The sequence below is a fragment of the Protopterus annectens genome, chromosome 12.part0 (genome assembly GCF_019279795.1).
Source record: "Protopterus annectens isolate FY-2018-M chromosome 12.part0, PAN1.0, whole genome shotgun sequence".
NCBI lineage: Eukaryota > Metazoa > Chordata > Ceratodontiformes > Protopteridae > Protopterus > Protopterus annectens.
In genome coordinates, this window is record NC_056746.1 from 792,825,348 (window position 1) to 792,852,687 (window position 27,340).

The 27,340-nt window shown below is 39.6% G+C and overlaps 1 protein-coding gene across 1 annotated transcript in view; it reads left to right on the plus strand.

The window, feature by feature from the left end:
• The window catches only part of ENKUR (enkurin, TRPC channel interacting protein), a 137,374-nt gene that overhangs the window by 53,158 nt on the left and 56,876 nt on the right, over window positions 1–27,340 (plus strand). The window contains exon 3 of the mRNA XM_044089835.1: window positions 5,893–6,122. Within this exon, the coding sequence (XP_043945770.1) occupies window positions 5,893–6,122 (230 nt within the window). The remainder of the gene's footprint in view (window positions 1–5,892; window positions 6,123–27,340) is intronic.

A 27,340-nucleotide genomic window follows, 5' to 3' on the forward strand; every position in this document is an offset into this window, starting at 1 on the left:
TTGTGAAGTACTTTTGTGGCCTCTTCAGCTGTTGTACATGTCTGGTCAGGTACATGCGAATCGGGGTGTTATATTCAATGATTGGTCTAATGAGGGATGAGTAGAGAGGGATGATGACCCCTTTCTTCCTGGATGCAACACCTTTGGTTATAAGATGTGCCATGTAGAAGGACTTTCTGACCACAGTGGCAATGTGGTGGTCGAAAGTGAGGTGGTTGTCGACCTGGGTGCCCAGATCTCTTATGGCCCCTTCAGTGTTCAGTTGGCTTCCATCAATGTGGTAATTCATGGGAACTGAGTTTTTTCCAAAGGGGATGATAAAGCTTCAGGTCATGGTTCCAATACCAGTCAGTGGTTTCAGAGAGGCCCTCTTGTAGGATGTTTGCATCACTTGGGGAGTTGATAATGACTCCTAGCTTTCAGTCATCAGTGAACTTGGTCACCCAAAATCCTTCTGTGTTGGCCTGGACTTCTGAGAAGTAGATGCCAAACAGGAGAGCGCCCAGGACTGAGCCCTGTGAGACTCCACTCATGACTGGTCGACAGTCTGACTTGGAATCCGCAACTTTCACACTGTGGGTCCTGTCTGTGAGCCAATTTGCAACCCACCCAGTGATGTAAGGATTGATGCCTAGTTTGGTGAGTTTATCAATGATACCTGAGTGAGGAATGATACCAAAGGCCTTGGCCAGGTTGAGGTAGGCTGTATGCACTGCCTTATCCTCATCCACAGCCTTGGTGACTGCCTCAAAGAAGTCAACCAGGTTCAGCAGGCAGGATCTCCCCTTGACAAAGCCAAACTGTGTGGGGTCAAGAGTTTGGAGATTGCCTATATCTTTGTTAATCAGGTCCATGATGATGAGCTTCATAGTTTTGCATACCAGACTTGTCAGGCTAATGGGGCAATAGTTCCCAGGGTCTGTAGTTGATCCCTTTTATGGAGTGGGATGACTGTAGCAGTGTGCCATTCATTAGGGATATAGTCTGAGGTAAGGCTGTGATTGAACAGGGCGCACAGATGTGGTGCCAATTCGTTTTGTAGCTCATGTAGCATGCAGCCAGGGATATTATAAGATCCCATGGATGCTGTATTCTTGGCTTTGGACAATGCAGCTTTTACCTGTGCCACATAAATGGTGAGTACCACTCTTTCTTCTGGTATTGTGATAGGGCCCTGGGGGAGGGGAGACTGGGGTTAAGTTGGCACTGAATCTGTTGCCCAGTATGTTGGCTATATCTGTTGGCTCAGTATAGGAGGGACCGTTGTGCAATAACTCAGAGCAAATCTGGGTATTGCCTTTGTGGTTTTTGATATAGCTATAGAAGGCTTTGTGATTGTTTTTGGTGTCAGCTGCAATTCTGCCTTCATAGCTAGCTTTAGAGGATTTGATAAGGGATCTCAGCTTTTTGTTGAGACTGATAAGGGAGGTTTTCCAATCTTGTGACTTCATTTTTTTCTGCAACAATTTCTTCATTTTGTTTTAGAGTTTATAGATTTCTGGGGACCATCAGATTGGCTTCCTTTTTTTTTGAAGTAGTGCATCTTAGTTCTGTTTGGTATGGCAAGGTCCATGCATTTGTGTACATGCTCGTACAGTGCGTTAGTGTCTGATTCAGCAGTCATGCAGCTATTTTCCATTGGCATGGGTGCCAAGAAGTTAGCCACCTCTATTTTTAGGAGCCCAAAGTTGGCTTTAGAGAAATTTTATAGGGTGGTCACCTCAGCAGGGGGCGTAGGTGAGATGGAGATTTCCATGGTGATCAGTTTGCGGTCAGATTTAACCAGGGAGGAATTGACTATAGGTGTGGAGCAATGGTCTCCCATGTTGGTGATAACCAGGTCGATGATGTTGCTTCCTCTAGTAGGGGTCAGGATGAGCTGGTCCAGGGCATTGGAATTGATAAATTCCAGAAAGCATTGGGCCTGTACATTGGTACTTGAATAGTTTTCCCAGTTGATGGAAGGGTAGTTGAAGTCACCCAATATGAGAGTATTGGGTTGGACTTTGATAGAGTCCGGGGAGTGAGAGTCTAGGGACATGTTTGGGGTTCTGTAGTAGGCTACGACTTGTATTGCCGTCTTACCCAGTGTTAGTTGTACCTGAAGTATCTCAGAGGCATTGTGCTGGGCTATCAGTCTAGAGATGTGCATATCCTTTAAGAATATGGAGACACCACCACCTTTGGAGATTCCGGCTGTACTTTGGGGCCGAAAGGTATGGAATGAGTTGTAGCCTGGGAGTGCAGAGGTGCTTTCTACCTCTTTAAACCAGGTCTCCATTACAGCACAGATGTCAGCATTCTCCATTTTGAGGAGAGCTTTGAGCGAGTGCATCTTGAGATGTAGACTTCTATCATTGAGCAGTTTGACCCTCAGATTCCATTTGTTTGTAGCTGTTAAGGTGGAATTTTGGTCTTTGGAACACTGCTTAAAAAAGGCACTATAGGGGTGGCAAGAGCTTTAGCCAGTACTTGGAATCCCAGGGGTGACAGATGCAGGCCGTGTCTGGAAAAGCATTGAGGTCTGTCGATCATGTCATCCCAAGCAGACAGATACTAGATCCCCATAGAATGACACCAAAAACTTTGCCAGTTGTCGGAGTCAATCATTTTCTGCTTATACTGTGGTATTATTCTGGGTGATGGTAGAGAATACTGCTTAGGGCTAGGGTCATACCTGCCTGGGCCACATAATCCGAGAGTTCCATCACATCTCTTCATGTAGTCCAGGGAGGTGCATCTGGAGTGATCTGAGTGCATGTGTTATGTGGCGGATCCTGTTACCTGATAGACAACTGTCACCTTCTCTCTGTTCAACATAGTGAGTGGGACATCAGTGTGCCTCACAACTGAGTCTCCTATGATTAGTACATTGGGCAAAGTGTTTTGCCTTAAGGGCCTGGGTTGAGGGGCACACTGTGGTGGTGAGCTATGTGTTCTGTGGTTGGTATTGTGTTGTGGTGGTCAAGTGCATTTCTGTCTCAGAGGTCTCTGTTGTTTGGGTAAATTTTTATTGAGAGCCTCTGTGAAGGTGGGTGCATGGTTTGTGTTTCTATGTGTGGGTTGTAATGGTTGGTGTTTTGGAGGGCTGTGTGTTCTATGTAGTGAGTTGCAGGAGTTGACCTTCTCCTCTTGACCAGCTAGTCTGGTCTTGGTTGGAGCATACACTGCTTCCAGTTTGGTGATATAAGTGCATCTCTCACAGGTATGAGTGTTGGGAGGTAAGAGGAGAGGGTTGTTTGTGTACATTAGACAGTTGCCACACTGTCACAGAATGCCCAGTTGCACCAGGTTAGCAGGAGAAAGTAAAGGAAATTGCCCTACAATCATACCAGGAGGGGTGGTCATAACTAATACGTACTGGTGCCATTAATGCAAAGGAACAGCTAGTGCTGATAGCACCTACGTTTGTTACAATAAACCCTACAAAAGCCTGTTAAAGTGCTAGCTGATTAAGCTAACTGAAGTGCAAGAAGTAAAAGAACAAGCACGTTCTAGGGAAAATTGAAGAGCAGACTTTCTGGCACCGATAATAGTTTACTTCAGCTGAACGCCGCTGCATGGTGTGCAAACACAGGCTTTTAAATCAGAAAGTTGAAAAGGATGGAAAAAATGCAAACTTGGTCAGCCATAGCACACTGGTTTTGTTCTGCACCTAAGAGAAGTACATCCCGAATAACAGAGACCCCAAGACCGATCCCTAGGGTATGCCACTCATTATGGTTCTACTGCTTGAGGTGGCTTCACCTATTTTGATTAGGTGGGCTCTATCAGTGAGCCAGCTTGCTCCCCATCTGGTAACATATGGATTGATGCCTAGTTGAGAGAGTTTATCTATTATGCCTGAGTGGGGAATGGTGTTAAAGGTTTTGGCCAGGTCAAGGTAGGTGGTGTGTACCATCTTCCGCTCGTCCATGGCTTTGGTGACTGTCTCAAAGAAGTTGACCAGATATAATAGACATGACCTCCCATTAACAAAGCCAAACTGTGTGTGGTCAAGTGTTTGGAGTTTGCCAATGTCCCTGTTAATGAGGTCTGTGATAATCCATTCCATGGCCTTGCCGATCAGTCTAGTTAGGCTGATGGGTCTATAATTTCCCAGATCAGTGGATGCTCCACCTTTGTGTGAAGGAATGACAGTGGCTGCCCTCCACTCAGCTGGGACAAAGCCAGTACTCAGGCTGTGGTTGAATAGGGTGACTAATGGTGCTGCAAGTTCATGCCTGAGTTCATGTAGAATGCAGGCTGGGATGTTATCGGGTCCAAAGGAGGCTGTATTTTTTGCCTTTGAAAGGGCAGTGATGAACTGTTCCCTAGAGATAAGGGGAGGAGGGCAGGTACTGGGGATGTCCTGATTTACTGATGGGGGGGCAGAGGAGTGAAGTTTTTACTGAATCTGTCAACCAGTAGGTTGGCAGTTGTGTATGTGGTGTCAAATGCAATGGACACACAAAGAATGGGTTTGTTGGCTGTGGCACCTGACTACCTTACTAACGTCGGTGGATTAAGACAGAAAAGTTAAGGGTTATACTTATTGTAGGTGTGTAAGACACAGAAAATTATGATCAGGTCACCAATCATAACCTGCTTATTATGTGTTCAAGACATGGATGCCAAGAAATTCACCTCGACAGCAAAGACATTTGAGACATGAATACCAAGTAAACCACCTTGAGAGCAGAGCGCGAGAGGTGAATCTTAGCATTGCTGTCTAGAACACATAATTTAAGGTTACAATCAGTGATGCAATCATATTCTTTGTAGTACATGGAAGTTTATCTGCTCCATGTACTACCGGTTACAGTAAAAAAATCACCAAGTGTTTTGCCAGCTTTCCAAGCCATAAAACACTTAGCGAACACTGTCAGAAAGGCAGTGTAACACAGTCTGTTACATCACCTACATGCCTCTGAATAGCCTGGATTTTCACAGAACATCCAGGTTATTGTTTCATATTTTTGATCTGTTCTTCATAACACCTGTGTTTTTGGACAAACCGCTGAGGCTTGAAGTCAGTAAATAATGACATACATTTGAGTTTGAGTTCATGTCCCTCAGAAAATGGATGCTAACATATCCTGTTATTTTAGCAGCTAAGTTTATTAGAGGAAGGTGGGGACATGTTACCTGTATGGACAGCATGCAGAAACAATTTTTTTATTCCTGACACTGTCATTTGCTGGTGAGCACTGGTGGATTTTACTGCCTGGTGCTAGAACTGAACTTAACAATTTTATTAGGGGGTGCTTAGCAATTGTTAAGGTTGGGTCGTGTACCACTCTGGCAGCTAAATGGTTTGTCTTTTTCCAAATATCAGAATGTAATCACCACACTCTACACACTACAAAAGTATTACCTCAGTTTGACTACTCTCCCAGCTTCCTTCTATACAAATTATGTTGTGTTATTTTTGTGTATTATAAGGTTGTATTAAATTGCTGTGATATTCACATTTTTCAAAGTTTACAATCCATGGAAACACACACCACACTACTAACTGCAGTAGCAGACTTCTCATTTCCAGCTGAAAGGCAAATCCTCACCAAGAAGAGCATAACAAGGGTGATACAAAGTGAGGCAGATATGTTAAACATGAGAACACACAATTTTCTCAGCAGTATTGGATGAGTGCATCATTGAAGGAACTAAAAAAAATAAGAATGCCTACATTATTAGTGATTAAGTACTTCTTTTGTGAGGATGTACTGTTAAGATAAGTACCTCACTCTATAGACAGATGATATTCTTAAAGATTAAGGATTTTAGTAAACTAGCACTCATATAATAGATGTGACATTTTGCTGTTTGCTGAATCTGTCTTGACGTGTGTCAGTAAATGGAATTACTGTAGTGATTTTTTTAATTAAAACAAAAATATTTTTGATTCCACAGAGAAGCCTTTTAAATATCCAGATGATGAAAAAAGGCGGCCTCCAGTACCCACCAGAACGGACTATCCTGTCATGGGAATTCAGACTAAGAAGAATTTTTTGCACAGCAATGCAGCTGAAACTATTATGGCAGTACCCAAAATGCCACAACCAATATTTGTGGATACTAAAAAAGGAGATAAGCATCCTCTTGAAACTTCAGGACTTGTTCCAAAATACTTAAAGAAAAAGGTATCCAAGTATATACTTGTGGTTGCTTGTGCTATAGGTGGTATTTGTAGTATGCTGTTGCACTCAAATACCATATCAATCAGTTTTCATATCAATGCATTGAATGATAAAATGCAAGATACACTATATGATTGTGTTTGCATGTTTTGTTTTTATTTAATAACTGGGAAATTAGCTATACATTAAAATTGTGCAGCTGCGACCTGAGGGAAGGTGGATGGGGTTATTAGGTGGAAGAGATGAACAAAATCAGTACTTTGAAAAATCTAACCAACAGTACAAATGTTGCAGAGGAAGAACTTTCCTGCAGTAGTAAAAAGCAAAGCATTAATTAGTAGAACAGTAAAACGTGGTATTAGCAGAAATGAAAATCTAGCAAAGACATGATTCACAACAATTTGTTTGTGTAAAATTAAATGTAGCAGTATAGAGCAGGAGTAATATCTTCAAAATAATTTGCAGTGATAATGTGAAAAAATATGAAACTAAACAACCAATACAATACAAAAATTAGGATAAATGTGTGGATCTGATGTTGGCTTTTTCCTCAACTTATGGGTCTTTGGATTTGAGTCAGATTCATCTTTGGCTACTTTCAAGCTTTGGATCCAGTGCTCAGGCTCCTTCCCTTACCCATAATCCCCTGTGTTGTATCACCTACCTCAGATCTTGTTTGCCATCACAAGAGTAGGACAGATCTGTTCAAGTCTTAACTTTGTTATAAAGATTGTTCCTTTTATCAGTTCCTCCCCTAACTAAGCCTGTTTTCTTGTTCTTTGCCTTAGGCATTGGACATCTTTTCTTTCTTTATCTCAAAAAGAAAAAAGAAAGGAAAAGAAAAGGAACATTTTTTGTTACTATTTTTATAGATAGTTAATACATTCTACTGTTATTAGGTAGTATATTGTTTTCATAGCTGACAGTTTTTCCTTATCCGCTGCCTGTCTATCTTGTTTCCTTTTTACAAGATCTCAGACAAGCCTTCAGTTTTAAAAAATGTGTAGCTTGAACCCACAGGTTACCAAACTCTGATCCACCTGATAAATGTGTTTATTGCCTAGGCCTCTCATATTTGGACAGCTCTTGCTCCATTTGTGAAGCCTTTGTCCAGTGGGCCATTGTTGAAAGAAAAAAACAAGTTGATCTTGAAAGGGCTTCTCCCAGCCCCTGTGGAAGAGAGCTTTCCTTCACTTTCCTCAAAACCTTCCTCTTCTCCGTCTAAGAAATCAGCTGAAAAGCCTAAGGAGAAAACCAAGGGAAAAAAAAAGAATGAAAAAGAGAAATCTAAAACCTCAAGGAAGAGGTCTCTGGACCGTTAATCTTCCTTCAAATTTGGCTTCTAAATTCTATAAACTTTTGGAGCCAATGCACTTCTCTGATCTGATACTCATCAGATCCAACACTCCTTTGAGGTCCTCACTAGAGCCTGTCTGTCCTGTGCTCCATTCCCCAATCTTGCAGGAAAAGCAGTACTATCATTCTAGACCTGCCTCGGCCGCTTCATCCTTCCAGTCAGCCAGATCTTCTAGGAGTCTAACTAAAGCAGAAGTGGATAAGATGATGCGGAGATTCCTTCAGATCCAGATTTAGTTGGGAATCCCCCCAGTTCTGGCCTTCACCAGAGTCAAGGGAATGACTTCTTCCTCACACTCAGTAGCTGCTCTTTCTCTGATCTGAACTTGCAGATTGGAGCCCTTGGATCTGACTTCCACTAGGGGTAAGTCTGCATCAGAGCCTAGCCTTAGTTCCTCAGCACTGATGAGTTCTCTGATTCATTCTGCCTTGACTGCTTTGGAACCATTTGAGCCTCAGAGTCAAATGGTTGGAGTCGACTCTGACAGGGTAGGTTCGGAATCAAGGTCTTTGAAACCATTCCTCTTAGGTTCATAGTTGTTTACTAGGCTAATGACCACAAGGGCCTTTTTAAGCCTAGCCATGCATCCCAAATCTCTGACAAGTTCTGATACACTTGATAAGTGTAAGCATGGGCCTGGGAGATGAACCATTTACAGGTTACCTGTTTGCATCAGAGACATAGGTGCCAAACCAGGGATGAATTTTGGGTTTCCCATTCAATTGTCCAAGTTGCACTTGAATTGCATTAGGGAGGAACTCTGATTCACATGGATGGGGAGCCTGTTCCATAGACAGGGTCGTCTCTGGGAAGCATACCTATCTCTCCAACAGGTCCTATTTATATCACAGCAAGGTTTAAGTCTTCAGAACAGGTATTTCTGGTACTGTTTGTTTTGTGGATATGCAGGACGTCCATCAGAGTGGGGTCTGAAGATGCTCTGTATGCCAGGCATAGATCTCCCCTCAAAAGCCTGTAGGAGACAGAATACAGGGATAGGGCCTTGAGATGGTCTGCATAGGACATATTACTTACCAAAAGGGGCACTGTACTCATTAATAGGTCTGATGAATGCCGAATACAGTGGAAAAATGACTTCCTTGGAATTACCCTTGTTTATAAGTTGCGCAACATAGAATGATTCCTCACTACTGTAGCCACATGATGATCATTCTCAGAGTTCTACAATTATATAGTTCTAGTCTAATGTCAGCCTTGGATCCTAGTTGTGTGATGTCTCGGGATGAACCTCCATTTAGGGCCTTGACTCCCCACAACTGTATTGAGCTCAGCTTTCACGAGTTCTTTCTCCTTCCAGAGAGAAGACTCTCCCCTTGAGTTTAGATCAGCATCTCCCCCAGAGGATCTCCCAGGGTCCAGATTCTACTTGTCTTGTTCCATTTTGACAGCCAGGGCAGCCAGTGACCATAGATCTTGCACTGGCTGCTGTGGTGGAGATGATCTCATCTTCTGTTTTATGCAAAAAGGAGGCATCTGGATTCCCTTAAACCGGTTTTAAAAGGGAGAAAATTGCCTCATTGAATTTTTCAATTAGATATGTCATGTGATTTTTATTTATAAATGGTTATGTTTTTATTGTAAGTCTGGTGAAGCAGCAGGTTTGCTGTGAAAGCACTAACTTTGTACATTAAATCCTTTATTTTACAGCTGTGTTGGTTGGTTTTATATTTTTATTTTTATTTTGGGAATGTCCCTTATTTCTGACTCTGTGTCCTAAAGTGAAGGACACAATGTGTAGAAGTGAAAAGGAAGGCAAATCCTTGTCTGCCATAGGGAACACATTTTCCACTGCTCAGAGGAACTTTTCCAGGAATCAGAAAGGAGGTAAAAAAATCTGGTTTCACAAATCACAAGGAGTTTCACCTGACACTTCTAGAAACCGAGCCCCCCCATGGCACAGGGGGAAACTCTTGAACAGTTGCCTGACTGCTGCACTCTGGTGGCAGCCAGGGAAACATTCATCTTTGCACCCAACAGCCTGGGCCTCCGGCTACTTCATCCCTTTCCACACACTCTCCCTTTAGTCCCAAAAAGACTTCTGATGTTCCACCCTCTCAAAGTGAAGCAGCCATTTCAGAGATAATGAAGCTTCTAAACCACTGACTTATCCAAGAGGTCGTACCAGACCAAAGAGGATCTGGAATTTACTCAAGGTTCTCTTTAGTGCCAATGAAAAATGGGGACCTAAGTCCAATTCTGGACCTAAGCTGCTTGAAACAAAATTCCGGATGGTCACAGTGCAGTCTATTCTCCCTCTTCTGAGAGAGAGAGAGAGAGCAACTGGATGGTCTCGTTAGCTCTTCAGGATGTGTGCTACCACATAAAGATGGACAGATGCTTTAAGAAGTATCTTCACTTCCAGTTGGGTGCCAGCCATTTTCAGATCAGAGCTCTGCATTTTTGGTCTCACCACAGCCCCAGCTCCTGTGTGTTCACCAAGTGTATGGCAGTAGTAGAAGCTCATCTCTGACTGCAAAGGTTAAGGTTGTTACCTTACTTAGACAACTGGCTCATCACAGCCCTTTCCTGGGATCTTCTCATCCAAGCCATAGATTCCTTACTCCACCTGTCTTCAGATCTAGGCATAATTCTGAGTCTAGCAAAGTCCAAACTTTGTCCAGTTCAGTCTTTAGACTTAAAAGGAGCTTATTTGGACACAATGCTTCAAATTGCAAAACTTCCCCAAGCAAGGATTATATCAATTCATCATCAAGAATTGACCATCTTTTCCTGTCAGAAGGTACCAGCAAGAATGATTCTCTGTCTTTTAGGATCCATGGCAGATTCCATCACCTTGGTTCCCCCGGCCAGGTATTACATGAGAGTCCTAAAGTGGATTCTTGCAATCCAGTGGTCAGTAAGATAGCAGCTCATATCTTTCCTGGTATCTTTAACAAAGATTTGCAAAACACATATCCAGTGATGGTTGGAGTCACCACATGTTTCACAAGGATGTCCTATCAATCTTCCCTCTCTCCAAGCCACGGTGACCTCAGATGCATCCCACTTGGGGTGGGGGTGGGGGGGACACTACACGGTAAAAGACCGTCCAAGGTATGTGGTCACAATCAAAGGCCAGTCTTCACATCACTGTCTTGGAAATGAGACCAATCCTCCTAGTGTTGCAGGCTTTTCAGGACTCTCTATCTTTGTATGTGATGTCTATCCAGACAGAAAGTGTGGCAGTAGTCTTGTACATCAACAAGCAAAGAAGAACCAGATCTTATTTGTTATACCAAGACGCCATGATAGTGTGGCAATAGGTGATATCTTCCCACTGCTTCTGATAGTAATGCATATCCTAGAGAAGTCCACTGTGTTAGCAGACAAGCTGATCAGGTCTATTCCCTCTTCCTGTCAAGAGGTCTCTCAATCCAGTAGTCATGGAGCAGATATTCAGCCATTGGTGCAATCGGATTGCATCTCCCAACAACACCAAGTGCAACAAGTTCTTTGCTCTGATTCCCCGAAAGGTGAGGGTTACTGAGGGATGCTTTGACCCATAATTGGCCCCTCAGGACTCCTTTGCGCCTTTCCTCCCATTCCTTTGATTCCAAACTTTTTACAGAGAGCTGTGGTGAAGACCAGTCATCTTCACAGCCCATTAATGGCCTTGACAAGTATGGTTTTCCTTTCTTTGGCCTCCTCTAATGCACCCTCCCTGGGTGCTGAGCTCTCTTCTAGATCTACTCTCTTACCAAACAGGGTCACCTCACCTGGACATTCAACCCTTCAAGTCTACTGCATGTTTTTTTCCAATTCCAATGATGGCTATACAGTCCAGGTTTTCACTGCTAGTCATTCATATTCTAACTTCAGGGAAACCTTCTACACATAAGATTTACAAAAGCAAATGGAAAAGATTTTCCATCTGGGTAATTGAGAACAATCTTAATCCTTTTTTGGCTCCCCTTCTAACAATCTTGGAATTCATGGCTGATATTTTTCAGAATGGAGTCAGCTATTCCACTATTATATTACAATTAGCAGCAATATCATCTTTTCACATTGGCCAGAATCACATGCCCATTGCATCCGTAAGACTATCTAAACACTTTCTTAGTGGAACTTTTCTGCTACTCCCCCTGCTTAGAAGCCCAGTTCCTCCTTGGTTTACTATCATATTACTGCAGGCCCTAACTACCTGTCCATTTGAACCTGCTGCCAAAGTTGATTTAATACTTTTATCATGGAAAACTGTTCTTAGTTGCTGTTACTTCTGCTAGGAGGATTTCTGAGCTCCATGCCTTATCTGCAAAACCTCCATAATGTTTTTTCATAAAGAGAGAGTGTTTCAGAACCAATCCTTTTCTTCCAAAGGGTGACTTCTAAATCCTCTGTCAAACACTCCATAAATCTTCCTGTGTTTTTCCAGAAATTTTCAAACAAAGGTGAATACACATTGCATTTACTAGATGATCACCAACAGTTAAGGTTCTGTTTTCATCGGACAAGAGCCTTCAGGAAGACTAATCAGTTGTTTGTCTCTTACTCCCCTGTCAAGATGGGAAAGGGAGTATCTAAAGTTAAACTCTTCTGTTTGTTGTCTGAAATTATATCTTATGTTTACAAAGGGTGTTTATCACTGCATACACCCCCAAAATCCCATTTTACTAGATGAGTAGCTTCGTCAACAGCCTTCTTTTCCAGAACACTTCTTCATGACTTCTGCTCAGCCGCTACCTGGTCTAAGGTCCATACCTTCATTTCACATTATAAATTGGACATACAATTCAAATCAAAAGTATCTTTTGGCTCAGCAGTGCTGCAGAGTATCCTTCCATAAAACTACCCAAGTGTTACAGTACCTGGAGACACTTTCCCATAAGTTGAGGGATGGCTGGAAAAGACAGCATCAGATACAAAAGTTATGTATTCTCCATAATGATATATCTGCATTTTCTGATTCCATCCTTCCTCAACTTCCCACCTCTTCCCACTTCCATGTGTTTTTTATTTCATTTTGCAATTTTAGCTCCTAGGCTACTCTGGTTGACTAAACCTTAGCTCCTAGAGGTTCCTTATCAAGACCTAGTTTTTCAGCTGATTTCTTATTTCTGTCTTAGACATGGTATACTTGCCTCTTTTCTTGTAGGCAAAGTCATCTGAGGTGGTTGAGCCAGCAAAGGGATTATAGCTAAGAGGAAGAGCCTGAGCAGCATATCAAAAGTATAAACGTGGCTTAAGTCATATTTGACTTAGATCCAAAGACGCATATGTTGAGGAAAGATGGAAACAGACAACACAGTTCTATCATTATGGCATGTACATAACTTTTGTTTAGTGGCTGCAAGTTAAAAACAGGAAACTCTTTTGAAGGAGCAAAGGAGTGTAGGCAAGGATATGAAAAGTTATAGACAATGAAGGAAGTGAAGAAGAAAAATCATGATAAATGAAACAGTCAGGGAACTGGAGGATGGTAACAGATGCTAGAAGGCAAGAAGAAAAATTCATGAGAAGTAATAGATTAAAGTGGGTAGATATAAAAAAGAAGCAAGGGTATGTTGACTGTAGTAAGAGTGCAAGAGGAATAAGCGTTAGTAATTCTACAAGGAAGATCTAGTTCAAGAATAAAGACCACTAAGCAATAATTTAACTACAGTGAAAATAAGGTAATTACAGAGGCGGAGGATTTGGCCTTTAAAAGTAGTTAGCCAAACAGGAATTTGAAGGAAACTGATTTTAGTGTACGAGCTGTGCCACAGGTGGGAGCAGGTACATCCTGGATGCTATACATTAACCATTTTACTCCATTATTAGCATGCAGAATTATTCCTTAATCATACTTAATGTTCATACTGTTTCCATTTGTGTGTATTGTAAGGTGTAGTGCTATGTGCAGTATATGTTGGTCAATGCTTCTGTTATCAGACTGATGTAGATGGTGGCATTTAGTCACCTGAGACACAGCTGGTACAGCAAATTCTTCAGCCACTTTCTTGTGGTGTTTGCTGCATGTCTTATTGCCACATTTTTATTGGAACATCCTTTGAAATATTTTATTGCTACTTATTCTTGGAGCATTTTCTATGATATTTCAAGGCTTATTTTTTAGCTATAGTGTACATAGCCATTAACACTACAAGGTGCTATATAGTATGATATTCTTTCTTACTGTTCCCGTCAAAAGGATTATAGGATATGGCTGATCTGATCAGTCCACCCATAGTATGTTATACAAAACTGCAAAGCACATATGTTGAGCTTTAGATCAGACATTTTCCACATTTTGGAATACACATATTCAAACACAAAACTTCTTTTATAAATGCATTTTCAAGAGTTAAAAGGAAATTGACTTTCACTGCTTTCTGTTTTACATAGGCAGACATTGTCTACTTGATGTTTGTTCACATCATGGAAAAATTGCCACATCTCAGATTCCAGGTTATAACTAAAATTATCATACAAACAAAGAAGCATGCTAGGCAAGCGACCACAGGGATCATAAGATGTCTAGCCATGTGCACCTTTAAGTACACACTTTTCAAGCACTTGATAGTGCTTACCTGCCAAAAAGGGCTTTGTTTGACCTATAGTGGTAAAAGAACATTTTCTTGTACTGCGTACTTTAATATAGGCACCACTTATGAGTTTGTCAAACAGTTCTTCACGTAAAAATCATCTGTGTACAGTGTATTTCCTTTGTTCTCAACCCATTCAAAAAAAGACATAGTAATTATATATTCAAATCCAAGTGTTTTTTTCCTTTGTATATCTCATACATCATTATATTGCAAAAGTTGAATCACAAAGTGAACATTTTTTTTGATTTTATATTACAGCAAGTTTTATTTGTAATGCACTGTTTGACAAATGGGCAGCCTTTGAACTTTTCTGGAATTTTATCTACACATACTTTTTATTGTTTTTCTAGGCAGCAGTATATATATATATATATATATATATATATATATATATATATATATATATATATATATATATATATATATGGGTCTACTTCTTTTGACCTAACTTTCATTTGCCTGACACTCATTTTCCTGACCCCATTTGACTGAAATTTCATTTGCCTGACAAGTATTATTAGCAAGAAAATGGAATATGCCCCCTTCCCCACTGCAGTGCGACCCTGGAGTTAGAATATATAGTTGGGGGGGTGTGGGGGGCACATATGATATTGTTAACTTTTGATGTAATATTGCTTAGTAACAGAAAAGTAAGTGGGGGGCTTCACCCCCCCCCCGTTGTGGGGGGCTGTGCCCCCCACACACCCCCTAACAATATATTCTAACTCCAGGGTCGCACTGCAGTGGGGAAGGGGGCATATTCCATTTTCTTGCTAATAATACTTGTCAGGCAAATGAAGTGTCAGGCAAATTAAATTTCAGTCATTTGGTCTCAGGCAAATGAGTGTCAGGCAAATGAAAGTTAGGTCAAAAGAAGTAGATCCATATATATATATATATATATATATATATATATATATATATATATATATATATCCTTCCCTAAATGTCCAAGTGGTTTGGTTTTATAAAGTCTATCATATTTATAAGAGCAAGTATCTTTAATCAAATTGGAAAAATGACCTAATACGTGGGTATTAATCCCATCTAAATATCTGAGTAAATCACAAAGTGTGGGTTGTGCAGACTATACCCTAAGAATAAGACACTGGTGTAGGTTTAACATAACTATGGCAGTTTCCACAGCTACAAATACCTATGTATTGCATATTTTTATTGTACTGTTGCAATTAAATCCAGCACTTCTTTTGTGTAGTGGCTACAACCTAGCCAATGAAGTTTATCTGAGACATGATTTATGATTATTGCTATTGGAAACCTAATCCTTTAACATAGTGACTAGCAATAAGCTCAACAGCATCTTTTGGAAATACATATGTGTTATATTATTGGCATGCATTCACATAATCAAATCAACATTAGGATGCTTTACAAATCTGCAAGATTTGAAGCCTTTACTTTCTGAATCTTGCACTATTATGTGCAGAAAGATAAATGTAGGTCTGTTTGTTGGTGAAACAAACTCATGATGTGCGAGTATCCTCCAGGCTAGAATTTTCACATCGATCCTTTGCTGCCCCCTTTTCATATTCTGAGTCACTACTGTCCTTTTAATCGATGGCCATCATTTTACAAAAGGCAGGACATAGCTTCTACCTTAATTTGCATCAGTATGACAAGTCATCATAATGAGCCCTGCAGATAATGTATTATCTAGGATGAGGAGGTCCATTTGCCTTAACACACAGAACTGAAACTGTAGACTTTAAGTCAGCTTAGCAGCTCAATCCCATTGATCCATAATGCTGTGATAATTAGTCTGCTCTACAGATCTCTTTTGCCACTTGAGAAGCTCATGATATGAACCAAAATTACCCTAGTCTGCATTGCTTTTCTTGTTTATATTTTGTATAAATAGTTTAAGAATTTGGTATTTCTCTCACCATACTTTAATGTGTTATCATGTTTCTTGTCTTTTGATCTACAAGATAGCTGAAACCCGTCTAATATTTGCCATTTTAGGCCATTTTTAGGTTCATAGGTGTGTACTAGGATAATGGCCCTGGAGCCTTTACAAGCCTAACCCAAAAGAAAATTGCCCAGGCACTGTGCCACCTATTGTTAGTTCACAGCACCCCTATCCAGGGTGACAGGAGTGATCCCTGGGGAGAACTTTCTGTTACCCATCCACTCATCAAGATTTCTGTTGAAGAGGGCCAGCGAGATGCTCATCTTGACATGAATGGGAAGCTTATTCCAGAGTATGGGCAGTCTTTGGAAGATGAGCCTGTCCCTCCAGCATGTTCTGTTAATTGTGGTAATGAGGTTGTGATCTCTGGAGCATGTGGCATTGGGGACTGGGATTTCTTTAGGTATATATTGAATAGTTAAATTTGAATAGTTCCAGTACATTTTTAAAATTCACTCAGACATACAGTTCTATTGGTATCCCATATTTGGACACATACATTTCAAAGTCCAACACTGGCTTTCGGTCAAATATATTTAGAAAAAGTACATTTTCTAATAGTTATTTAGAATACATTAGCAATCACCACAGGAATATGATGAAGAACATCCACAAAGGCCAATGTATTAGAGCAGCGCGCATGACATCTAATTATGAGGATATGATAGAGGAAATCAACTACATTGGAACTATGTTCAAATCTAGAGGCTATCCCACCCATATGCTGAATGATGTCACCAAATATGTAGTGAGTGAATGGGGAAAAAATACCCTCCTCTACTAGGGAAAGAATTGGTCAAAAAGTTTGATACACTGGAGAAAAACACCATTGTACAGTACAATAGAGCATGTATTTTAGAATATTCCCCTTATGCAAACTACATCAAAAACATAGTGAGAAAAAACTGGAATATTTTGGTAGTGGACCAAGAAATAAGGAAATTATTGGGTGAAGCACCTATATTTGTACATAAAATAGGAGCTAATTTAAAGAAAAAAATAGAATCTGGACCTAAGAACAAGGCAAACATACTAGAAAATGTGGTTGTTGTAAACAATGTTACGCAATTATAGATACTGAGGGAATAGTATTGGATAATGTCACTAGAACTATTATCAGGTTCAAACAAGGGAACTGTAATAGTAGAAATGTGATATATCTTGCTAAATGTATGTCATGTACCAGTTACTATATAGGGAAGATGGAACGTCAATTTAAAAAGAGAATATATGACCATCTGTATAGTATAAAAATTAAGGACACAAACAATGCACTATACAGACATATAGCAAAACATGGTGAAGCACGTACTTTTAAATTTGGTATAATTGACCATGTTATAGCAGATCCATGAGGTGGAAATATAAAGGCTCAGTTGAGCAAAAAAGAAATAACATGGCAAATTCTTACAGATGCAGCTAGAGAACCAGGGTTAAATGAGTATATTACAATAAAACCTATTTTGAAACTCCGTTAGTATAGTGACAGATATGTTTAAAAGATGTTTTATCACTACAGATTTGTCATAGAGATGATTTCATATTGAAAAATTAAGCTGTTGAGAATGTTACATTTTGTACACATAAATATAAAAATATCCACTGGTTGATATAAATATATTGTTTGACATATATACATATTGATCAATATAAAATTGTTTTTTCAATAACCATCAGCCTACATTTACATGTATTGTAATATATAATTGTTAACATATTTGTAGTTACTTTTATATGTATATTTATACAGTCTTTTTATAAGAATATATTTTAGTTTTTTATATGAATTGATTTTAGTTTCATAGTATGTATATGAAATAACATACAAGCCATAGTTGAGTAACTGTATTTTTATACATGATATAATTGATTATTGGATTAATACTAATGAAATTCATTTTAACATCAGTTGAAATTCATTGTAACTATGTTACTTTAAAAAGTTATGGTGGGCAGATTTTGGCACCAAAAAGTTTTTAAATAAACTGTTAGAGCAAACTGTTAGGTATTCTGATGAAGGGATGAAGGCCACTTCAGTGTGGATGAAAGCGCTTAATACGAACAAGTTTGTAAAAGTTACGGTCTATTAAAGAAGTAATTTTATACTTCTGCTTTGGATTTCATTTATTGTGCATCCATGAATTATTGATACCAGCTTTTTTTCTTTCATGTTTATTCTGTCGTCGGCAGCTGGTTTCGTGGTTTCAGTCTATTTCTTTAGGTGTAGCATTTCAAGTAGGGATGGGTCAGACATGGCTTTGTAAGTCAAGCAGATATCACTTCTAAGAAGATGATAAGAGACTGAGAATAGCTGAAGTTTCTTGAGTCTGTCCATGTAGGACATGTGTTTAAGGTGTGGGATCCTTTTTGTGAGGTACTTTTGTGGCTCTCCAGCTGTTGTAGGTTAGTGGTCAGGTAAATTCCAAACTGGGCATTATATTCGATGACTGGTCTAATGAGGGATGAGTAGAGAGGGATGATGACCTCTTTCTTCCTGGATGCAAAACCTTTGATTATAAGATGTGTCACGTAGAAGGACTTTCTGACCACACTGGCAGTGTGGTGGTTGAAGGTGAGGTGGCTGTTGACCTGGGTGCCCAGATCTTACGGCCCCGTCAGTGTTCAGTGGGCTCCCATCAACATGGTAATTCATGGGGAACTGAGTTTTTTCCAAAGGGGATGATAACGCATTTTTTGGCGTTAAGCTTCAGGCCATGTTTCCGACACCAATCATTAGTCTCAGACATTTTTTTCTTTTTCTTAACACTCTCCACAGCCTCAGATTTCCTTTATCAGTGTGTTTTGCCATTTAATGTCATAACTTGTTTAGTTGCTCTGCAGTTACGTACTTGAAATGTTATTGTTATTGGTTTTGTTGAAAAAAACTTAAAGATCAGTTTTTAATTGTTTTTTTCTGTCACTTGTACTATTTTTTTTTTTTTTGCTGGTCTTTGAACTTTTCATGCCATTCATTGCTGCTCATTGCTGTTGCATCAGAATTTGCTGGTTTTGGTTTTTCACTTGTATTCAAGCTGCTGTTTACCCTGAAAAGAGTTCAGTCTTGGTCAACCCATTGGCCCTTAGGACCAATTCCTATTTGAACTAGAGAGAAAGATAGGGACCATGACAGGGACAGAGAGAAAGCAAAAGCACAGTGGAGGTAGGACTAACAGATCTGAAGATGTTTGTTAAGCTGCTGTCACTGAGAAGCCCAGAAAAGAGAATTCTTCTACAAATACCACTGCTACTCTTTATGGGGTTCCTGCACTACCTATGGTCTGTGTTGAGTGTTCCCCTTCTAAAATGGGCAGATAAAGTGCATCTTCCATCTATGATTCTGAGATAAAATGATATATGAATTCTGCATTCCGGGTGATCATCTAGCAGATTTGTGAAGTCATTCTGAAAAGCCACTCAGTCGCTATGAGCATTAAGAAGATAACATAAGCCTTCTTGAAGATGTAGTAGTAAGTATTTCTTGCCTGTATTTCCTCTGGTAAGAGGGAGGACAGAATCCCATCAGCCTTACTCTCCTTGTCTGCCCTTTCATCATGTCACCTCATTTGCTGTCTTTTTAGCGCTGACTCCAATGAAGGCAGTCACAATGCTCCAATTGTTAGCACTGATGTTGACAGATGGGTCCACCTCAATTGTAGTCTCAGCTTTAGTACATAAACCTTTGGGGTTGATGCCTCCAACACTGATGATGCTGCCAACAATGATAGTTCCAATGCTAATATTGTTGGTGACTGGAGTTTCTTCATGCTCTGGGGTTGGATCAGTCATTCAAGGTTGGTTCTGGTTTGATTTTATTTAGGTAATTGCCAAACTCAGGTGAGTTCACTTTTGGCCCTTTTGCTTTGGGGCTCTCTGAGGTGACCTTGGGCTGATTGGGCTTGTTGATTCCATTGTTAGGTGTCAAGCATTCAGAATCAAACTCAGTTACTAGATTTCAGCTCTGGCCTTAATGGGCTTTGACCTTAGAGAAGCAGTGACTGATGGCGTTTTCTCAAAGTGTGGTATCCCATCAGTTTTGATATCAGTGATTTAGACAGTTCTGTAGTTGCTGCCATTGGCATTTGTACCCGAGTTGACCACAGCCTTTACCCAAAGCATTTTCTGTTTTTCCCTTTGGTCATTCATCCTTCTTGACAGGAGGAAAGAGGGTCTGTGGAACTGTTGCAAGATTAACCTATATATTTGAATCAACTCACACTACTTTTTTATTCTCAGCTCAGTCCTTTCCAATATCAGATAGGAGGTACAGGTACTAGTAGAATCACTTGGATTCCCCACTGGAGTCCCTCACACCAGATACTGACAATGGCAATGACTCCCACCCGATGATTTTTAAGTGAAGGGAAGTCCCTCAGATGATGAGACATGGTGAGATGGCCCATAATCACCATGTCATCTCCTGAAAGGATCCTGCAAAAAATGTTTTGAACCTCCAGCTGTCCTTCTGGGTGGTCTTCTCTGTGAACAGGATGATACTTCTCACATTTAGGACCACACAGGAAGAAGCCAATATTGTGGCACCTTTTCCATAGAGATGAGACAAAATCCTCCCGGCTGCCAATGACTGGATGTGGATCCTCCCAAAATCATCTCTACTTCTGCTGCAGTTTCCATTAAAATGACTCCTGCACCTCAGAGTCTTGATATCCATCCTTCCAGTAAGGAGTGGTAAATTGTCTCATATAAATGGTTTGATTACATTGGGAGCTGGTCAACCAGATGTCCTTTTCTAGTAGCATAGTAAGGGAGGGGCAAAGTGGACAATTGCCCTGAAAGTGTTAGGGGGCGAGATCAAGTGCTCTAAGTCCTGCTTTGATTTTCTTTTTTTTCACTCTTGAACAGCTGTGGGGCTCAAGCAGAAGACCTTTTTTTTCTACTCTCTTCACTAGAGTGTGTAGGTATGGATTTGTCTGGGTGTACTGTAGGATGCCAATTGGCTTTCTACAGTAATCCAAAGACTATTTTTTGTTGCTCTCTTTAAGAGAGATGAGGGTGAAGGTGTGGATTTGTGCGTGTGGATTGGCTGGCTGCACTGTAAGAAGCCAATGATCTTTCTACTGTAAGCAAAAAACGTATTTTTTTTTCTTTTTCCCTGAGAGGCGGGGGGGGGGGTCACATGGGTTTGATGGAGTAGGGATTGGCTGGCTGTACTGTAGAAAGCCAATTGAAGGAAGCCAATTGATTTCAGTAAGCAGAAGTCTTTTTTTTTTTTTTTTGCTCTTGGGGAGCAGTTTCAATGGACTGGGCACTAGATAGCTAAATGATCTAGCTATAGCTCTGTCCTCGTCAGTGGAGTTACCTGAAGGACAGTTTAAGACTAAGTTACAATCACTGATAACAATTGTGTCAGCTGTCTCAAATTTCACCATGTGACTTACACACGGCTCAGTGGATGATGCTGCTAGGATAGTAGACAGTGGTAAAAATCTTTACAGTCACTCATGGTTATGCCTCACAGATATTGAGTGTTTTAAGGCATCCTTCCTCAACACCCTGTTTGAACCAAAAGTTTAGGAGAAACTGGAGAATATGGAGAAAGACAATTACAGGTGGCACTCTACAATTCAACTGTAATCCATTCCAGAATGGCAGTTGAATTGCGAGATGCCATTTCCCATACAAATGTATGGAAAATGGTTTAATTAATTCCTGGCCCAAACAAAATTAAAAAATACACTAAATTTTTTTTAAAAAATGTAGCTCACCATGATGTGAAGTATAGAACATCTTTTAAATGGAGGAGAGGATCTGGGGGAGGGATGGAGGAGAAATGGAGGACTAATGTACATTCCTAAACCTATGGCTCACATGTCACGTACAAATCTATTTGATGTTAAATCCATCTAAGAATGCAGGCTAACATGTTTCCTGTCCAGCTAAAATGCATGCTCATTACATCATTGTGTGATAGCAGTTATGAAATGAACATATGTCATCTGTTGTCTCTGATTATGGTTAATGTTTTATTTAGTTTACTTTAATGTGATATAAATTATAACTTAGAACATCTTACAACAGTTTCCTATCCACACCCCCAAAAGTAATAACATTATAACTTAAAACATCTTACAACAGTTTCCTATCCACACCCCCAAAATAAATAATAACACACAATACAGTGTATACTGGTGTGTCTGTTTTTTTAATCCCTCTCCAGAACTTTGGTCAGTGGCTCCACTAGTTGGCTCATTCATTCAGGTGATATATACAGTTGTGCCCATTCTCTCTGCTCAGCCCCACCAGTATCTTTAGTTGTTGGAAGGGGAAGTCTTCTTCACCCTGTCCTGCCTGTTCCTTCTGTTTTTTGGCAGGTGTAGGTAAGAAAAATTTGTCCAGGGTGACTTGTCTCTCCCTCTTTTTCAGGATGGTCTTGAAGTGGTGCATGATTGTGTTGTTAAACAAGTCCGTCATTCTGTTGATATCACCTGTGTTGTGGTGCTGCTTCAAGACTGTAACCTGCACCTTCTCCCAGTTGGATAAAAGTTCTTTACTGCAAGCTGTTGAGATAGGTCTTTTTTCCCTGGCATCCTCACCTTCATAAGAAATTTCCCTTTCTTTTTCTTTAAACTGCTCATTGCAAGTGCTGTAAGCTCCTCCATTGTGAGCTTCTTATCATTGTCTTGTAGCAGGTCCTCCACATCCATCTCATCCAACTCCCCTATGTCCAGGTGCTTTGCTGTGGAAACAATGTCTTGCAGAACATCAGTGCTTCAGCATCTTCAGCTGCTTCATCCACAGTTTCTCCCTTGGAAAAGGAAGGAACTAGTTTCCTCCAGGCTGCACAATGGGCTTTCTGCAACACTCCATCCCAAGTACTTTTGATGAATGATATGGCATGAAGAATGTTGAGCCCAGTCTTCCTTCAGGGTTTTATCTGAAGAATGGGTCATGTTGAAGAGTCTTGCGAAGAATGCTTTTGTGTAGAGCTTCTTGAAGCAGACATTGACTTGTTGATCCATAGGCTGAATGAGAGAAGTTGTGTTGGGAGGCAGGAACTGAACCTTGATGAAATCATTGTCTATCTGAAGAATTTCCTCTGACTCTCTTGGGTGAGCAGAAGCATTGTCCAGAAGCAGAAGAGCTTTCATTGGCAAATAGTTCTCTGTCAGGTACTTCTTGACAGTTGGTGCAAACTCCTTGAAAATCGAATCCTTGAAAACTGACTGGTATACCCAAGTTTTGGTGTTTGATTTCTACATCACAGGTAGTTTTGATTTTATAATATTTTTTCCAAAGCATCTTGGGTTTTCTGAGTGATACACCAGCAGAGGCTTCAGCTTCTAGTCTCAACTGGCATGTGCTGACAGTAGGAGTGTGAGCTTATCTTTCATGGGCTCATGACCTGGAATCCTAGCTTCATTTTGAGTTATGTAAGTCCTACTTGACAATCTCTTCAAGAAAAGCCCCATTTCATCTCAATTAAACATCTGTACTAGAAGATAACCTTCTCTCTCTATCAATTCTTCAGATTCTTTGACAAATTTCTGTGCACCTTCTTTGTCAGCACTAGCTGCCTCTCCTTGTCTCAGAACACTGTAGATGACACCTATTTTTTTAATCTGTGGAACCATCCCCTACTTACTTTAAATTCCTCTGTTTGCTTTGAACTACTTCCTTTTTTTTTTTTTTTTTTTTTTTTTTTTTTTAGGTCTTCAAGGATGAGCTTAGCTTTCTCACAGATCATGGTCTGAGTGATTGGATCTCCCTTCATCTGCCTCTCCTGGATCCAAAAAGAAGCATCTTCTCCATATCTTCATGAATTGTTTTCCATGTTTGTCCTTTGTTGCCCATTTTGACACCTTAGCACCTATGATGCTGTCTCTATTTTTCCAAAATTTTGAAATGGTAGACCTAGGCACACCATACTGTTCTGCTATTTGTCCTATTTTACCTCCTCTCTCAATTTTACTTATGATTTCTTTCTTCTTTTCAATGCTCAGCCACTTATTTTTTTCTGCCAGTATCACTTTTCTTTGGGCCATTTCTTCACTTCTTTGCAACACTTAAAAGAAACAACTGCACTACATAAACGATGCAACAATAACAGTAAACAATGTACAACTTTTTAGCCTCCTTTCTGGGTTGAATTGCAAGATGGTGGTTGAATTGTGGGATGCCCGGACAGCCAAAAGTGTGACTGAATTGCAAAACAGTCAAGTTGCGAGACGGTTGAATTGTGAGGTGTCACCTGTATTGGTGTAAAATTTCAGACTCCTCAACATCGTTTTCCAGGATGGAATGAGGTTCACATCATTTAGGGATTCATCGTGTCCAATGATAACAAAGGAATCAGAGATCTGAGAAGGACCTATATGACTGTGGAAACTTCCAGAATGGGCAGTAGCTCAGAGGCAGGAACAACCAGCAACAGCAGGGTTTCCATGGTCTTTTGTAGTGCATCAGAAGTCTAATTCTTAAGGCTTTGTCTGACTGTGCCCCTCTAGAAACAGTTAAAGGCTATCTGTCCCTCCATTTTGATTTTGCATAGCTGATCATCATGAAGAAGTGGGTTCAGGCAGTAATATTCAGAATCTACATGATTCCTACCCACACCCTTTCACTGTTCAATTTTTTCCCATTGCGAGATATTCAACCCCATCCAAGCAGTGAGACAAGAAAAAAGGACTTAAATCTCATCACCAAAAGAGCCCTCCAAATTCTTATTAGAGTCAAACAAGGTAAAGAATGTCAGGCTTAAATGAGTTTATTCCCAAATGAACTTGCTTGTTGGTCACAATGCATCCATCCTTTCTTATCTATAAGGAGACCAGATGTACTGTTTGAACTTTCAAGATACCTGTCTCTATATCAAGATGATTAAGGAGCAAGAATGAGACTGAATGTGTTCTTTGAACCTTCAGGATGCTTATCTACATATCAAAATTGTCAAGGAATGTAGATTTCTCTGCTTTTAGTGGGAGCCAGTCATTATCAGTTGTGCTGCTTCTATTTGGTCTTTCTTCAGTCCAGAGCGTTTACACCATGCATATCTGTAGTTGTTGCAAAACAGCGGGTGCAAGGAGTAAAGGCATTTCCATACCTAGGCAGCTAGCTCATAGCTGCTGCAGCATTAGACTGGATACTTAAAATGAGCTTGGCCGACTTTCTTGATGTACAGATGGTAATGGATTTTCACGTTATTGATCTCGCCCATGCTAATGATATTATGCTACTCAGCAACTACAGCACAGAAGATCAACTAATGTTAAACTCCTTATAATGGAAGAACTGACTGAGCTGGAATAAACCCATCCCCTACAAAACAGAAGTCATGACAAATGACATGCAGACGCTTGAGCTTGTTTTAAATAATGAGCCAACAGATCAAGCCAAAACTTTGGAAATTTTTGGCTGACATTCATCTGAACATGATAGATAATAATACTTACATCTCAAATTGAAAAGGCACAGCCACCTCTACTTTTAACAACTTAAAAGAAATTCTTGTTGAAACAAAAAACATACCACCTTCAAAACAAAAATTAGAATGTATCAATCTGCCATAAAATTAGTTTTGTTCTGTGGGAGAGAAATATGTACTGTCCTGAAAAACAGCATTCAAAATTTCGAATATGAACTTTTATAGCTTACTAGGAGAATAACATTCTTGTCAGTAATGGTAATATTTCTTAGTTTTTTATCTGAATTGCCACTGTTTACATGCAAACTTAGTTTGATTTTTTTTTTTTTGATAATTGTCAAACTAATGGGTTGTATTTTAAGAAATCTAGTACTTTCATCCCTATTAGAAATACTATTATTTAAACTTTTCAGAATGCTTCTGATAATATTTATTCTTTATCAATAAAGAAGGAATGAGATGCACACCTTATTTAAGTAATTTAAATGTCTGTGAAAAAATGCACTGAATTCTGTAGTGAATAGTGATGTGTGCTGTAAAGGAGGTGCTGCGGTAGTCGTGGATTTTGAATTTTATATAAATATGATAGGCTTATTGCTAGATATTAGCACATATGTTAATATTAATTAGTCTGAATTAGGTAATATTATTAGTTGGGCTGGTAATGTGCACTTTAATAGGTGGTTAACTCTGTAATTCCTGAATTATTGTCATACACTGCATGCTGTTGTACCTACCTATTATGGTCTGCCAAAAATAGATAAGGACAAGGAAAAGATTCTAGTGAGGCCAGCTGTCTTGGCAAAAGGATGGATAACTAATTTCATCTCTTATTATCTTGAAAAAAAAAACATTAAAATGTATATTACCGTATTTACACTGCTGTATTAGAGATAGGAGTGATGTTTTAGAACAGCTTCATACATGGTACTTGGTGAATAAGCAGATGTCTTCTGTTGTGTTACACTTGATGTTGAATCCTTATTTACTGTTATACCTAGCGATTTTTGGAACTGAAGTTAAAAGTTGCCCATCTCAACATATATAACAGCTACAAAGCTCAATACTATATTTGAATTAGTATTGATTGTTTTGAATAATAATTACTTCCTTTTTCAAAATGATTATTATTTACAAAGAAAAGATATTCCTATGGGAACACCAGCAGTTAACATATATATGAATATAGTTATGACCACTTGGAAAAAAATTACTTGTATATCAGTAATAATTTATTGCATATTTTATAATAGATTTGCAGTTATCTTTTTATATGGGATGATGCAATAGAGAATTTGAATGAATGTATTACATATTTGACCCAAACAGTTGGCTTTTTAAAGTTTAAGAATGCATATTGATCCACTAGTATGAATGTCCTGGATATTAATTAATTAATAATCAGTCAAACTTCAAACTATGTTAGCTCTCACTTTTAAAAACTGTTAACAGAGACACTATCATTCAAACCCCAGGGTGTGTGGGCATCCAAATGTAATAAGAGCACTTTTAAAGAGGGTTTACTTACTTAAGATGCAGACACAGTTAAGGAATTTAAAGTTTTAACCTCAAAAATAGGAAGGTTAACAGTGATCTTTCTCACATTTTCAAAAGAACCCAGTAAAATTTCTAGCATGTGATCCTGGCAGTTCAATATTCTGAACATTAAGGTAGTAGAAGAATTTACCATCTCCGATTTACATATCAGAGTGGCGTGTGTTTATTGGCCAAGGTTCCTTTAAAATCTGCAACCAGGACGATTGGTTTACTCTGAGGAAGTCCCAGATGTTATTAGGGATGAAAGCGCTAAGTTTGTATGTTCTTGTGTTTTATTGTGTTTCACTGCATTTGTGTAATTAAATCCTTATTTTACCCTATATTTGGATTTGGAACCTTTCTTTGGTGTTCTTGGAAATCAGTATTAGATCGTAGCAATCAGCTGAGATTTGTGGATTATGTTGGGATCACTATTATTTGGTGCAACACGGTCTGTGTGTGGTTCCATTC